The following is a 14,926-nucleotide window of genomic DNA, read 5'->3' on the forward strand; positions in this document are numbered from 1 at the left end:
AAAGAGAGATGGTAACACTTCCTCAAGTAGAATTCTGTAGAGATCATTCCAAAAGGGAGTGAATGCCCAGTTTCTAGAAGCTCTAGCAAGGCTATCCTGCCACCTATGGTAACAGGTGTAGTAGAGATCCCAGCTTTTGGAAGGGCGACTGATTTGGTGATTTCTGAGGTCCCATAGTTGGTCATTTTTTTTTTTTTTCGGATACAATAGATATTTATTTTTTACTGGAAACTGTTCAAGGATCTGGGGATACAGCATAAACAAAAGCAAGCAAAACAAACAAACAAACACCCCAAGCAGACAAAAATCTCTGCCTAGAAATATACGAATACAGAAAATATTATGTATAAAATATGTAATATATAAAACAGAAAAATATGAAAACATAGAGCTTGATTTTCAAAGTGTTTTCACATATACTCTTCATCTAAGTACCCATAAACTCCCCCCATCTTTCCCAGCCCCCTCCCGCACTTCAGGAACTAGAAAATTCTGTTTTAATTTGTGTGCCATACCCCCTCAAGGGTCAAGGCGTATTCAAGGCCCCTAACCAGAAAAGCGCACGGGGTCTTGGAAGACGGAAGGAGAGACTGCGGAACCAGTGTTCTGGCGGTTGCGGTTCTCGGAGGGAAGTCAATTCCGCGGACCGGTAGTGAAGAGCACCAAGGCTTGTTTCCGGCCACCTCAGCGGGAAGCGGAGACGCAGGCAGTTGGATCTTCGGGAACTCAGATAGAGGTGTAACTGCGGTCGCGGCGGAGGAAGTCGGGAGAACGTCTGCGGCCGCCGGGCCAGTGTTGGGTCCCCGAAGCCTGTGAAGATGGTGTTGCTTACGATGATCGCCCGGGTGGCGGACGGGCTCCCGTTGGCCGCCTCGATGCAGGAGGACGAACAGGTGAGCTGTTCTATCCCCGCGTCCCCAAGTCCCTGCCAGAGCTCTGTGCTCTCAGTACCGGATTTCTTCTTAGAACGCAGACGACCTTTGCGACCTCCCGTGCACTCCCGACCCCTCTGAACTGCTCTTTTTATCTTTTGGCAGTGGAGAAACTACTTGTTAGAAGAAATCTTTCCTGAAGGCGGAGGTAGATTTTTGCCTTTCCTGTTTTTTTTGTGTAGAAAGACGCTCCGGCGTAGGGATAGGTTCGACTGATTGTGATCACCCAGTGTTGTGTAACTCTTAGAGACTTTGGTAAAATTCGAGATTTCTATTTTTCTGCTGCTGTTGAGGCTAACCGGTCCTGGGAGAAATCAGCTCCCAAGTTCTTCAACCTCTTTCACTGTGGCACTTGATCCTTGACCTATCCTGATGACATCTTTTGAAAGTGGGTGAGATAATATTGCCACATATAGACACCTGTTTGAAGTTCAGTACAGTACTTTCTTTCAAGTTTATGTCCAATTCCCACCTCCTCCAGTAAGCCTTACTAAATTCCTACTATTGGGATTATAACTTCTGTGTTATATTTCTGTTAACGCCTTGTACCTTTATTTTGCTACTTTCTTTTGTCTTTCAATAAATTGAGATTCCTCTGAGGCAGTCGACAGGTCTTAATGATCTTTGTGCTTCTCATAGCTTTTACGGCAGCAGCTTTATGCTAATAAGTGCTCAAAAAATGTATTGAATTGATTTAAAAACAACAGCTTCAAATATCTTGAAAAGTAAGCTTTGTGCCTTAGAATCACAAGGGAAGGTTCTGGTGTGAGACAGATTTCTGGAGCAAGGTGGGGAGATCTCTGAAGAAGGGAGGCTGAAAATGAAATTTATGTAATTTATTTAAAGTGATCAATTTTAGTTTACTTTCTCGAACAACCTAAGTTTTTTATAAAAAAAAAAACTCAAGGCCTAAAAAAAAGATGAATTCTAGAAAATTATTTTGCACATATCTGTTGGATTTTTCACGAAAAAACCCCCAAAACCCTTATTAAGCACATCAACTGTGTCAAGCATGGTGATTATACAGGTTAGAGGACACAGCCCCTACTTTCATGGAGCTTACAGTTTAGTGGAAAAGCCAGAAAACAAATAAGCAATTATAACATAGTATAATTGCTATGGAAGAGGAAGAAAGCTCTGTGGTTGAACATGGAAAAGGTATCTAGGTTGGTTTTGGGAGATCAGGAAAGTCTTCCCAGAGGAAATGACTTCTCAGCTGACAGTGTTGTTTAGTAATAAGGAAAGCTTCTATTTGGTTTTATGCCTTTTTAGGTTTGACTTTGAAATATGTTTATTTTCACTTTTAGGAGAGTAGCAATACAGATCAGAAAATTGCAGATCCTGCTAAGTGAAGTATTTTCAATTTATTGTGCAAGACAAAGTCTAATCATTTATATAAAATTTGAAAAATATAATGTGCCCTTAATATTCAATTGTGAAATATTTTTCTTTTCTCTGAATTTGTTAAGAATTTTCTAGGACCACTCTGCAGAAGGAGTGAAATTGTTAAAATAAATGCAGGAACGTGACTTGAGCAAGGGAGATAGTGTGGAGAAATTTTCCTTAAAGTATATATGTAGTTTGACTGAGAAATGGTTTTTCCCAGGGAGGAGTCTGTTCAGTTTATTGCATTAGATTTCAGTGTGGGCAAAGAATACAAAGTGAATTTGAAAGTCTACTTAATATTAGTAGCTCCTTACTCTCTGCCTTGATACTTTATTGAAAAAGTAATTGACGTATTATTATGTGTTTCTTAATTCCAAATTAGGTGTTGGTCTACCAAGATGGGTTACTTTGTTTAATTGACAAAGAAATTTTCCACAAGAATATTTTTGTGATGGCAATTCCATAATTATTTCCTTTAGGAATTTAGGCTTTGAATGATAAAATCTTTCCCCGATTTTTAATATCTACATTATGAGTCTTAGACTCATTTTTATTATGTTAATAGTAAAAGGAACATTTATAGAATGCATACTACATGCCAAGCACTGTGCTAAAGCCTGTCAAGTATTTGATTTCATTCAATGTTCATACCAATCATATTAGGATAGTTTAGTGGTATTCTTCCCATTTACAGGCAAGGAAGCTCTGAGGCATAGAGACGATAGGTTTTTTTGTATGAGCCACATAGCGAATAAGTAGTAAAATGGAATTTTTCATCAGTTTCTTAATATCAACACGATATTTTCTTAATATCAACACAGATAATTATTTGTTGTGCGAAACGGTCTTGTGCATTGTAGGATGTATGCTAGTAACTCTGGCCTCTGCCTATTAGATGCCAATAGCACTACCACCACCTCCACACCTCCAATTGAGTAATATTCCTGGACATTGTCAGATGTGATCTGGGGGTGGGAGGGCAGAGTCACCCTGGCTTAAGAGCCACTTAAGCCAGAGTGGCTTAAGAGCCACTGTTTTGGGTTTTTTTTAATGGTTATTTATTTTGAGAGAGAGAGAGAGAGCAGGGAGGGGCAGAGAGAGAGAGAGAGAGAGAGAGAGAGAGAGAGAGAATCCTAAGCAGGCTCCGCACCATCAATGCAGAGTCCGATGCGGGGCTCAAACCCATGAACCACAACATCATGACCTGAGCTGAAATCAAGAGTGAGAACGCTTAACCGACGGATCCACTTAGGCGCCTCAAGAACCACTGGTTTTTAATCAGTATTTGTCTGACTTCAGACCAGAGCCTTAGTGCCTAACTGGTACACTTTACAGCCATGTTCTAAGACTTTTTGATAATATATCTACTTCTTAGGAGTCTAAAAATAACTTTTCAAGAAATGGCTATTTCAGCCAAATAGTTTTTATTTCTTTTTATTTCTTTAAATGTTTATTTTTAAGAGAGAGAGACCGAGTGCAAGTGGGATAAGGGCAGAGAGAGAGGAAGACATAGAATCCGAAGCACGCTCCAGGCTCTGAGCTGGCACAGAGCCCAGCATGGGACTCGAACTCAGGAACCGCGAGATCATGACCCCAGCTGAAGTCAGAAGCTTAACCGAAGTCGGAAGCTTAACCGACTGAGCCACCCAGGCACCCCTCAGCCAAATAGTTCTGTAGTCAAGTACTTTAATTGTTCAGGCCAAGTAATTCAATGTTCTTTTTCAATTATTTACACTGATAACAGATGTCATATGTTACTAGTGCTAGTCCTGTATAAGCTGCCTTACTACTGGAGGTGAACAGTTATTCAGATAATACAGTGGAGAGTAAAATTCAAAAAATGATGTAGGCAGAGTATCTCATCCACTGTTTCCTCTGTGCTCAACTAGAAGTATCAGCCTAGGGCGGTAGAGAGATGAACTTTTCTTTTCAAACCTAGACTCTCTGATATTCTATTTCCTTTCTTTCTACCTTTCTGGTGTGTTTCTACTTTTTGGATGTTTGCATCTCTTCATCTACCTTTGTGTTCTACCTCAAAATGAAGGTGTTCTCTTTCCTTTCATTTTGCCCCAGCTCTGTGGACTTGAAGACGATATTTGATCTAACCAAGTATTCAGCAGGGAGCACCAAAAAAGCAGATAGTCTGTTGTACATTTTAAACTGCATTGCTCCCCCAATTATTGAGGGTTCATTAGTCACCTTACTGTAATTGCTTTTAGAGGAAAATGGTTGGTTCTTGGTGCTGCTGGCCTTTGACCAGCCAAGTACAACAGGGATTTTAAAATGATAAGAGCTTAGCTAAACATTCCTATAAAGACAAAAGGTGGCATTTGATATAGTTAGTTGTTCAGCAGTCCTAGGTGATAGCAATAAAAAGTGTTGTGATTGTGTGGGAAATTTCTACCCTGTACCTGTTATATTATATATATATATAGAACCAAATCCTAAATACACTATTGCAGATTAGTTTCAGAAATTGTCCATTCACATCCATTTCATTATCGGATTGCTAACACATCTTTCCATTATACTGTATATAAGCTTCATGAAGTCTGTTGTAGATGAAGTGGAAAACAGAATGAGGACATCTAATCTGTTTTTAGGCAGTCTGGAGGCTGTGGGCCTTTTGTGACTTTAGTCTTGAAAGCAAACTGAGGTTCTGTCTGTACAGTGGTGAATATGTTGTTTTGTGAGATGTAGATCAGAGCTGCCAGTTCTGATCACGGTTTCCTGAGAATTTCCTATGAATTAGATTTAATATGAAATAGTAAGATCACCCAGAAAGTGGATCTGCTATCACCGAAGCAATTTTAATTGTAGAGGTGCTATCGCATGTTTAGGAACGCAGACTCCAGAGCTAGACTGCCTGGCTTCAGATTCTTACCCCTCCTCTTATTGGCCTCTTGTCCTTGGGCAAGTTTGATTTCTCATACAGAAAATGGGCGTAATGATTCTAATCACCTCATAGGGTAGTTGTAAAGCTTATTAGAGTTAAATTATGTAAAGTGTTTAGAACCGGGGCTGACAGAAAGTGAGTGCTTTCATTTAATTTCATTAATTTGCCTATTTCTGAAAATTTTCCTTCCAGTTCCATTTTGCCTTTCTTAAAGTTCAGACTAGAATTGTATGTATTTGTGGGTACAAATATGCAATAAACAGGAATGGGTGAATGAACAATTTTCCCCATTACAAAACTAGCCTGCGCTTATTGTAGAAAATTCAGTAAAAAAGGAAAAACAAAAGGACCAAAATGTTAATGGTGATTATTACCAAAATCTTTACTTAAATTGTATACATTTTAACATAAAAGCTTAATCTCTGTATGTGTGTGTATATGTATAAAATTAAATAATGGGTAATGCTGTAAGACTTCCACCTAGTTTTTTTTCACTTAGTGTGTAGTGAGTATCTTCTCATATCATTAAGTATTATACAGCATTTTAATGGCTGTATAATATTCCATTGTATGAATATGCCACTGTATAAATATGTTATTTAACCAATTTTCTATCCAATTACTGAACATTTGTTTTTTATTTTTATATACATTTGTAGTTGTTTGTTTTAACATATATGATGTGTATGTATATCTTCAAAGATACAGAATTGTTGGCTAAAACAATATGTAAAATTTTGTAACTTCTAATACATATTGCAAAAATACCTACCAGAAAGATTGCGCCCGTGTTGTGTTCTCAGGGAACGGTGATGCTGATGGAACCAGCACTGTAAAATGTTGGTTGGCGTGCCACAATCTCTGTGTAATCTCAGTGTCATTATAGATCCCCGAAACTGCAGCATGCTTTCGGCCATAGTTTCTTGTAGTCCATACAGTGGTTAGTCTCTTTCTCTTTGGTTGCAGTGATGTTTACAATGCTTCTTATAAAGTCAAAGGATTTATAGCAGTCTTTATTTGACTGACAGTTTTTCTGCCATTTATTTCTTCACCTGGTTCCTTTGCCTTTAGTTGTCAAAAACATTTTTACTTAACATCTGTGGTTGTGGTTATTTTTAAAACACCAATTTCTGAGTTCCACCTCTGAGATACTGATTTAATTGGTTTGGAGGTAGAGATAGGGCTTGATTAGTTTTTGTGCAACCCCCAAGTGATTCTAGTGTAAAGCCAAGGTTGAAAAATCATTGATGTATGTGGATATTATTCCTTGGCACTTTAGTAACATTTCCAACTTTATTTACATCTGTTCTGTCTACTGCTGTGGGGTCAGATCTCTTCCAAATGCCACATATAATGGCATTGGTGAAGCAAACAATTTGGCAAGTACCATTCATTTAGGGAATGCGGGATATTGTGCACTAGTTCAAAGCATATGGTAGTTTTCACTCTCCTTTACTAGCAGATCAGTCATGAAAAAAATATGCGATACTGATTAATATAATAATGTTAATGTATATTATGCTAATTATTGTCTAGTATTGTTAATACATAAATATATATTAATATATACATATATATTATATATTAATATACACATATATTAATATAGAAATATTTCTTTAGAGTAGTATAACAAATCATGCCATAGGGACAGTGCTAAATAAGATAAAGTGATACTTCTGGTGGACTCTACCTAACTCTCCTGGTTCACTTCATGCTAATTTACTTCCTTATTCATATTTAAATTTCCAGTTTATTATTTAAAAAAATTTTTTTAATGTTTATTTTTTTTTGAGAGAGAGAGGGGGGTAGGGACAGACAGAGAGGGAGACACAGAATCTAAAGCAGGCTCCAAGCTCTGAGCTGTCAGCACAGAGCCTGACGTGGGGCTCAAACTCACGAACCGTGGGATCATGACCTGAGCCGAAGTCAGACGCTTAACCGACTGAGCCACCCAGGCGCCCCTCCAGTTTGTCATTTTACATATGGCTTAGGATCCTGTACTTGTACATTTGCTTATCTGCCACTTTCACAATTTTATCATTGCTTCCTTATTTTTACTGTTAGCTAAGTGGTTCACTATCTAGAATTTTAAGATTTCACTTTGCACTTTTTAAAAGTCAGACCTCAGATCCAGTCCTTGGGAGAACCTCAAATAAATGCTTTTTAAATTTAAGCATTTAGTTATTAAACATCTGTCAAGAAGAGACTGTGTTCTATTGTTTAATCCAAAATAAATAATCCAAAATAAAATAATTCCTTTCTATCACATGGCAAAAGTGAGCTCCTGCCCCTGTATGTGGATGAATAAATAATATATATTTGCTTTCCGTTCCATTCTTTGCCTTTTGGATTGAATAGGTGAATGAGGTATGATGTTTTCCTTTTGAGATGACACTGGTATTTCTCAGTAGGCTTTTTTCCTTCCTTTTTAAAAAAATTATTAAACAGGGGCGCCTGGGTGGCTTGGTCGGTTAAGCGTCCGACTTCGGCTCAGGTCATGATCTCGCGGTCCGTGAGTTCGAGCCCCGCGTCGGGCTCTGTGCTGACAGCTCAGAGCCTGGAGCCTGTTTCGGATTCTGTGTCTCCCTCTCTCTCTGCTCCTCTCCTGTTCATGCTCTGTCTCTCTCTGTCTCAAAAAAATAAATAAACGTTAAAAAAAATAAAAAAAAATTATTAAACTATTTAAAAATTGTTCAAGAAAATATACCCGTAATTCTATCATCTGAATATTGTTATTTGCATTTTGTATGTATATATCTCTTTCTTTCCAAACTCAGAAACCAAATCTATTCACTCAGTAAAGAATATTTGACTTTTCAATCTTGGTCCTTACTCTTGTTCATTTTTACCCAGTTGGAGTTACAGTCTTCTTAGTAATTTGCAGTGATGGGTGCATACATTTAGTTTTGCTTAAATGCTAATACTGTAACACTTAGTGGAAGATTTTGCTTGATATTCCAGGATAAAAATGAAATTCACCAGTCTGTTGTTCCCAGGATTTTCTCCTGAGTATAGAACATGTTGTGCAGTTATGTACCAATAATTGTGCAAGTGAAAGGGGTTAGGAGGACCCATTTCCACTGACCTAACAGTGGAAAGAACACTGGATTGAAAGTTAAGAGTGGCTTAAAGGCAGTTGAGAAGTACAAATAACGTGATTTTCTTGAACAACTAGGGGTTTGATCTTCTTTTTTCCTCTAAAAGTGGGGCATTTATGGGGCGCCTGGGTGGCTCAGTCGGTTAGGCGGCCGACTTCGGCTCAGGTCATGATCTTGCGGTCCGTGAGTTCTGGCCCCGCGTCGGGCTCTGTGCTGACAGCTCAGAGCCTGGAGCCTGCTTCAGATTCTGTGTCTCCCTCTCTCTGACCCTCCCCTGTTCATGCTCTGTCTCTCCCTGTCTCAAAAATAAATAAACGTTAAAAAAATTTGAAAAAAAATAATAAAATAAATAAATAAATAAAAATAAAAGTAGGGCATTTTTTTAAAAAAATGAATCTTATTAACCTTTTTTATTTTTCTTTAAAAAAATTTTTTTTAATGTTTATTTTTGAGAGGGTGGGGGAGGGGCAGAGAGAGAGGGAGACACAGAATCTGAAGCAGGCTCCAGGCTCCAAGCTGTCAGCACAGAGCCCAACGAGGGGATCAAACTTGTGAACTGCAAGATTGTGACCCAAGCTGAAGTCCGATGCTTAAACAACTGAGTCGCCCAGGCCCCCTGGATTTTTTAAATTTTTCTTAAGTATTCTTTATTTAACTAATCTCTATACTCAGTGTGGAGCTCAAACTCAACACCTTGAGATCAAGAGTCGCGTGCTTTTCTGACTGAGCCATCCAGGGGCCCCTGTATTTTATTAACCTTTAATGAAGGACCTTACTTACATAGTGTTCTCATTATATAATGCTTCTCACTAATTGTTATGGCTGTTTTTTTGTGTGGAAAATTCTTAAATGAAGGTGTCTTCTTTCAGTCTGGCCGGGACCTTCAACAGTACCAGAGTCAGGCTAAGCAACTCTTTCGCAAATTGAATGAACAGTCCCCTACCAGATGTACCTTGGAAGCTGGCGCCATGACTTTCCAGTGAGTATAATCCTATTTCTTTGTGATCATTTAAGTATGAAATACAGTAAATTTAAGTAACACCTGAGAACAATGCTAACAATTTTTCAAAAGTAAAGAATATTTTAAAAATACAGTCTCTTCATGGAAGGAACTTCCCTGGCTCTAATTCTGCAAAACTGAAATCTTGGTTTGTTTATTCAATTTGCATACAATAAATTAACTGTTTTATCCTGTGCATACAGTAAATTAACCTGTTTTATCCTCTGTCTAATGAATGCTATACCCATCGTGCAATAATAGATTAGTTTTTTGCTTTAGGAGTTTCTTAGAGCCAGATGTCTGTAGGTTAATACTCTTGCTCAAACATTTACTAACAAGACAACCTTGAACAACCCACATATACCTCTCTAGGGCCTTAGTTTCCTCTATAAAATAGGGGAAATAGTCATAGTTTGTGAGAATAATTAGGGAATCTATTTATATCTCTTAACATCTTGCCTGGCACAGAGAGAATATCAGTAAATGTTAGTTGTTAGAAAAAGGAAAATTATAAAAGATAATTTTAGAGCATCACAATCAGTGGTATTAGTGCATATAACTGAGAGAGGGCTCAAATAATTCCTGCAAGTAATTGGTATTAAATGTTTAATACATGTCAAGTTTGAGGGTGATTAAAACAGAAAGGATTAAAAAAGAGAGGACAGGAAGATCAGAGGAAAATAAAAAAGGATTAGCTAAATAATCCTTGCTATTTTAGGACCTCAGATGCTAAGATAATATAGACCTGGGAAGGACCTGCCTTGTTTAACCTTTTTAAAGGGAGGGGAAAATTTTCCACTCATCAGAAACAAGCAAGTATACGAAACTAAAATCGAAACAAAACCCTGGCTTATTGGTTAAGAATGTAGTGGATGTGGGGCGCCTGGGTGACTCAGTCGGTTAAGTGTCCAACTTCGTCTCAGATTATGATCTCACAGTTTGTGAGTTCGAGCCCCGTGTTGGGCTCTGTCCCCCCAGCTGTGCTGACAGCTCAGAGCCTGGAGCCTGCTTCAGATTCTGTGTCTCCCTCTCTCTGCCCCTCCCCTGCTCTCACTCTCTCTCTCTCAAAAATAAGTAAACGTTAAAAAAAAAATTAAAAAAAAAAAAAGAATGTAGTATATGAAACATTTTCTATAAATCTAATTTTCAACATAAAAAAATATAGACACTTAATTATATGTATAATTATATATAGTATCTTTATTTCTATCATGGATTAGGAACAAAAGATCTAGGGAATGGAATTGAATTCCTAATGGAATTGAAAAGAGGTTTTCTCTTGTTGGGTTCCTTTATAATTTCATCTCATCCTTTATTTCAATCTAAGAGTTATATTTTAAAGATTTATTCTTTACCAGACCGTATATTAAGTTCTGCCTCTATCTTATTAGCAGAGAGAAACACATATACAGACAACTAAACTTTATACCTGAGGGCAAGAAGTGCTGTAATTCATTTATAAATGACATGCTTTGGGAGTAGAGCGAAGGAAGCAATAAATTCCCATTTGTAGGGAGCAAGTTTGGGGAAAGGGGATAGAGGGAGGGAGAATACAGAGAAATATAAGCAGAAATCTATGAGGACTTGAAAGAACCTAAACTTGGAGAGCAGCATGCTGTTTGGCATATTGGGTGTATGATGGAATGTGGCCCACACCTGCTTTGGAGGCCACAAATACTATACCAAGGAGTATGATTTTATTTTATAGGTATTAGAGAACCCTGAGAGTTTTTAAGCAGAATAATATGGTTATATTTATATGGTTATATAAAACTTGTAGTTTAGAAGATGGTCTAGACTAAAGATAAGGAGACCAGTTGATTTAGATGCCCAAACACATCAGTATCATTATCATCACCACCATCATCATCATTTTAAGGGGCCTGAGAGGTCATATAATACACTATAAACTATGCTCTGTGGGGTCCTAGGATGCCTTAGGAGCCACATAGCAAGGGTAGGTATAGGGGTATGTGTAATGCTTTGGGCCCTTGAAGTCCTACTTAAACTAATGACCTGATTTTATTTCGTGTGCATATTGATCTTCTGAATATAATTATTGCTGAAACAAAGAGTCCTGTGGCTAAAGAGACATTGAAAATCACAGAGTTAACCTAATCTCTTTCTGAGACATCTCAGACACGTTAGCCATATAGCCCCTTCCAGAGTGCCAGGGAGCACCTCTTATAGGAGGAAGTCAGTTCTGTTATTGGATAATTTCTTGTATTGGACAGTTGATACAAAGTTCCGGCCTGGAAATTAGGGAATATTATTTATCTTAAGGTCATTATCTGTACCCAGTAAACATTGTGGCATTAACTTCCAACTATGAAGTATCCACAAAAGTTTCCATTTCCACTGTTTTTCTTAAGGCTAGAAAGAGTTTAAATATGTATATACTAATTTCCATACGTAATCAAAGGTTAGATGGGGGTGTCTGGGTGGCTCAGTTGGTTGGGTGTCCTTCTCTTGGTTTCGGCTTAGGTCATGATCTCATGGGTTGTGGGTTTGAGCCCTGCATTGGGCTCCATGCTGACAGTGCAGAGCCTGCTTGAGATTCTCTTTCTCCCTTTCTCTCTGCCCCTCCCTGTCCCTTCTCTGCATGCAGGCATGCACACTCTCTCTCTCAAAAATGGATAAATTTTAAAAAAGGTAGATGGAGTCACAACTCTTGAGTTTTCAAGAAAAAGTCTTAGGTATTATGATATTTTACCTGGATTATATAATAAACAATTGTAAACATGTTTAAGTACTTCTTTTGGAATATAATTCTCATAATGGGAAGATGTTTGCTTTCTGATTCCAAGGATTTGTGGTTTGCAATTGATTTTCAGATTTAGTTAGCTTCAAAGGGCTTAGGCTAGAATATGTTCAAAAGTCTGTAGGGCACGAAGAGTCTGCTTCAAATTGTTGGAGGTATTGTTATTCTACAGACAACTTTTTCTCTTCTTTTTTTGTGTCTCTCCAGCTACATTATTGAGCAGGGAGTTTGTTATTTGGTTTTGTGTGAAGCTGCCTTTCCTAAGAAATTGGCTTTTGCCTACCTGGAAGATTTGCACTCAGAATTCGATGAACAGCATGGGAAGAAGGTGCCGACTGTGTCTAGGCCCTATTCCTTTATTGAGTTTGGTAAGTTTTCTCCTCATCTCTGTATCAAGAGAGCAAACAGTTTGGAGAAGCTGTTTGTTCCACTGATTAGTTTTGACACATTTTTTTTCTGATGTTTACCTACTTAAGTTTTGGGTTCTGTCTTTTCCTTTCCACCTCTGTGCTTTTGAATGAATGAAAGTTGCTTCTCACAAGTAATTTTCTGTGGTCTTTGAGTCTTTTCCTTAGAATTTGTTACCCTTTTCCCTTTTTGTGATTTGGATTGATTCTTCGTCAGAGTCAAGAACTGTGCCTAAAGATCTATTTGGTTGGCATGTAGTAGCTGAGTTCTTTCCCCCAAACCACACACACATACGCACAGTGACAGAAGGGTTCATTTCCTGGAGGTCCGAATATAGAAATCAGAATGACATTTTGTTTCTTTTAATCCTCTAGTTAAAAAAAATTACTGGAAGAGGTATGGCATTGGGGGACAGCATTTACTACCTGCAGAAATAGTGAGCATGGGTGTCCATATTTGTATAATAATTATAGAAAGACTCATCACTGGTAAAGTATCTGATGGCAATAAATCAACAGAAATGTTTTGGGTACTCTAGAGGAAGTGAGAATAAGTATGATTAGATTATATTACTGATATTTTTAGTTAAATTGGTTTTACTGTTTCTGAATTTCTGAAGTATTTCCATTTTGCTAGCTAACTGGTCATCTTACTTTTTAGAAATAAGGAAAATTTTAGGAAAACGCTCCAGTATTTCATAACTACAAACTCTCCAAGTGATAATTTTTATAATGTCTGGTTTTTCAGATTTTATTTTTGAAGATAATAGAGGTCCAGTAAAACCAAGAAACCAGTAAGACTGCTACATCAAGGTCACACGAGAAATAGTTGATACACTCAAATTAGCTTAAAGGATTATATATGAATGGGTTTTAGGTGAACTGCAGGTACAGTAACCTGAGATCAGTTACACAGTAATTGTTTCCATCCCCAGGCCTGAAGGGATAAGAGAAAGGAGCAGTTTCTGAAACTGCAAAGGACAAAATTTATAGAGAAGGCCGTCTTGAGAGGAGGAGTTACTCTTGCTGGAGGGATGCTGCCAGCCCAGGGTGACTTCTTGGTGGGGGGGTGGGGGGAGGGGGGTTGGGGGAACAAATACCCTGACATCACTACCTGCTTTCTTGCCCTACTCTTGGGGCTCCCCCATTGGTCGAACCTAAACTGGAAGCCCCCCCCCCCCACGAACCAGGAGCCCATGATGTAGTCCATGCAGGTCAGCTGCCCAAGGCAAAAAGCATGGTGCAGAAGGGTGGAGAGGAGGTCTAGAGAGGCAAACGAAAGGTATCCAGCACATATCACTTAAGAAAATGCCAAAAGTTGAAAATAAAATCTTTAGTAATAAGTCATTCTTTTTATAGTTTTGAGAAATGCAGACATGGTCTAAACATGATAGCTGCAGTTTATAGTGGTATTTTGGGAAACTCCCTGCCACATGTTTGCTTTACCTGAAGTTTAAGAACAGAGTGAAATTAGGAATGTATGTTAAAGAAAATACTTAAAAAAATTTTTTTTAATGTTTATTTATTTTTGAGAGAGACAGAGAGAGAGAGCGAGCGAGGAGGGGAGGGGCAGAGAGAGAGGGAGACACAGAATCCGAAACAGGCTCCACACTCTGAGCTGTCAGCACAGAGCCCGACAAACTGTGAGATCATGACTTGAGCCAAAGTTGGAAACTTAACCTACTGAGCCACCCAGGCACTCCATGTTAAAGAAAATACTTTAAGACCATGTTTCCCCCCTACTTTTAATGACAGAACCTGTAGTGATGCTAGATTGTTGTCAGGATCCTTTTCAGGAATATAGAGTTAAGTACTAAAACCCTGAGGATCCTCAGGGCATGGTTTGAAAATAATCTGCTTTCAGGAAAGGCTTACTATAGTGGGTCTTACTTTCTATAAGGACCCTGATAGCAAAGACTTCAAATTTGAAGGTGTGCAGAGGACATTTCTCCTGAATGGTCATCTGTCTTCACATTTTACAAATGAAAACATCAAAGCTCAAACTTTGATGTTCATTCAAGAGCTCGGTTATCCTATCCCTACTCCAGTACTTTGATGGGCAAGGTTGTTAATGGTTACTTTTCTTCATTATTCTAGATACCTACATTCAGAAAACCAAGAAGCTTTACATTGACAGCCGTGCTCGGAGAAACCTAGGCTCCATCAACACTGAACTGCAGGATGTACAGAGGATCATGGTGGCCAATATTGAAGAAGTGTTACAACGGGGAGAAGCACTCTCAGGTATGTAAAACATTAAGAGTCCTGTAGGGCGCTTCTCAGTCCACAGGTAACGATAGCTTATTTTGGGTTACCTTTTTCACTGTCACTCTATCTAGTACTGTTAAGAATTCATCTCTCAGAAATAGATTACATTAGGGGTGACTGGGTGTGGCTTAGTTGGTTAAGCATCTGATTTTGGCTCAGGTCATGGTCTCATGGT

At 38.4% G+C, this 14,926-nt stretch overlaps 1 protein-coding gene across 1 annotated transcript in view; it reads left to right on the plus strand.

Moving 5' to 3' along the window:
• Positions 1–657: 657 nt before the first annotated feature.
• Positions 658–14,926, plus strand: part of SEC22B (SEC22 homolog B, vesicle trafficking protein) — a 19,461-nt gene continuing 5,192 nt past the window's right edge. Inside the window, exons 1-4 of the mRNA XM_049618370.1 lie at positions 658–893; positions 9,185–9,294; positions 12,284–12,444; positions 14,581–14,727. Of these exons, the coding sequence (XP_049474327.1) occupies positions 819–893; positions 9,185–9,294; positions 12,284–12,444; positions 14,581–14,727 (493 nt within the window). The 5' untranslated portion in view covers positions 658–818. The remainder of the gene's footprint in view (positions 894–9,184; positions 9,295–12,283; positions 12,445–14,580; positions 14,728–14,926) is intronic.

The sequence above is a fragment of the Panthera uncia genome (genome assembly GCF_023721935.1).
Source record: "Panthera uncia isolate 11264 chromosome C1 unlocalized genomic scaffold, Puncia_PCG_1.0 HiC_scaffold_4, whole genome shotgun sequence".
In the NCBI taxonomy this organism is placed as follows: Eukaryota; Metazoa; Chordata; class Mammalia; order Carnivora; family Felidae; genus Panthera; species Panthera uncia.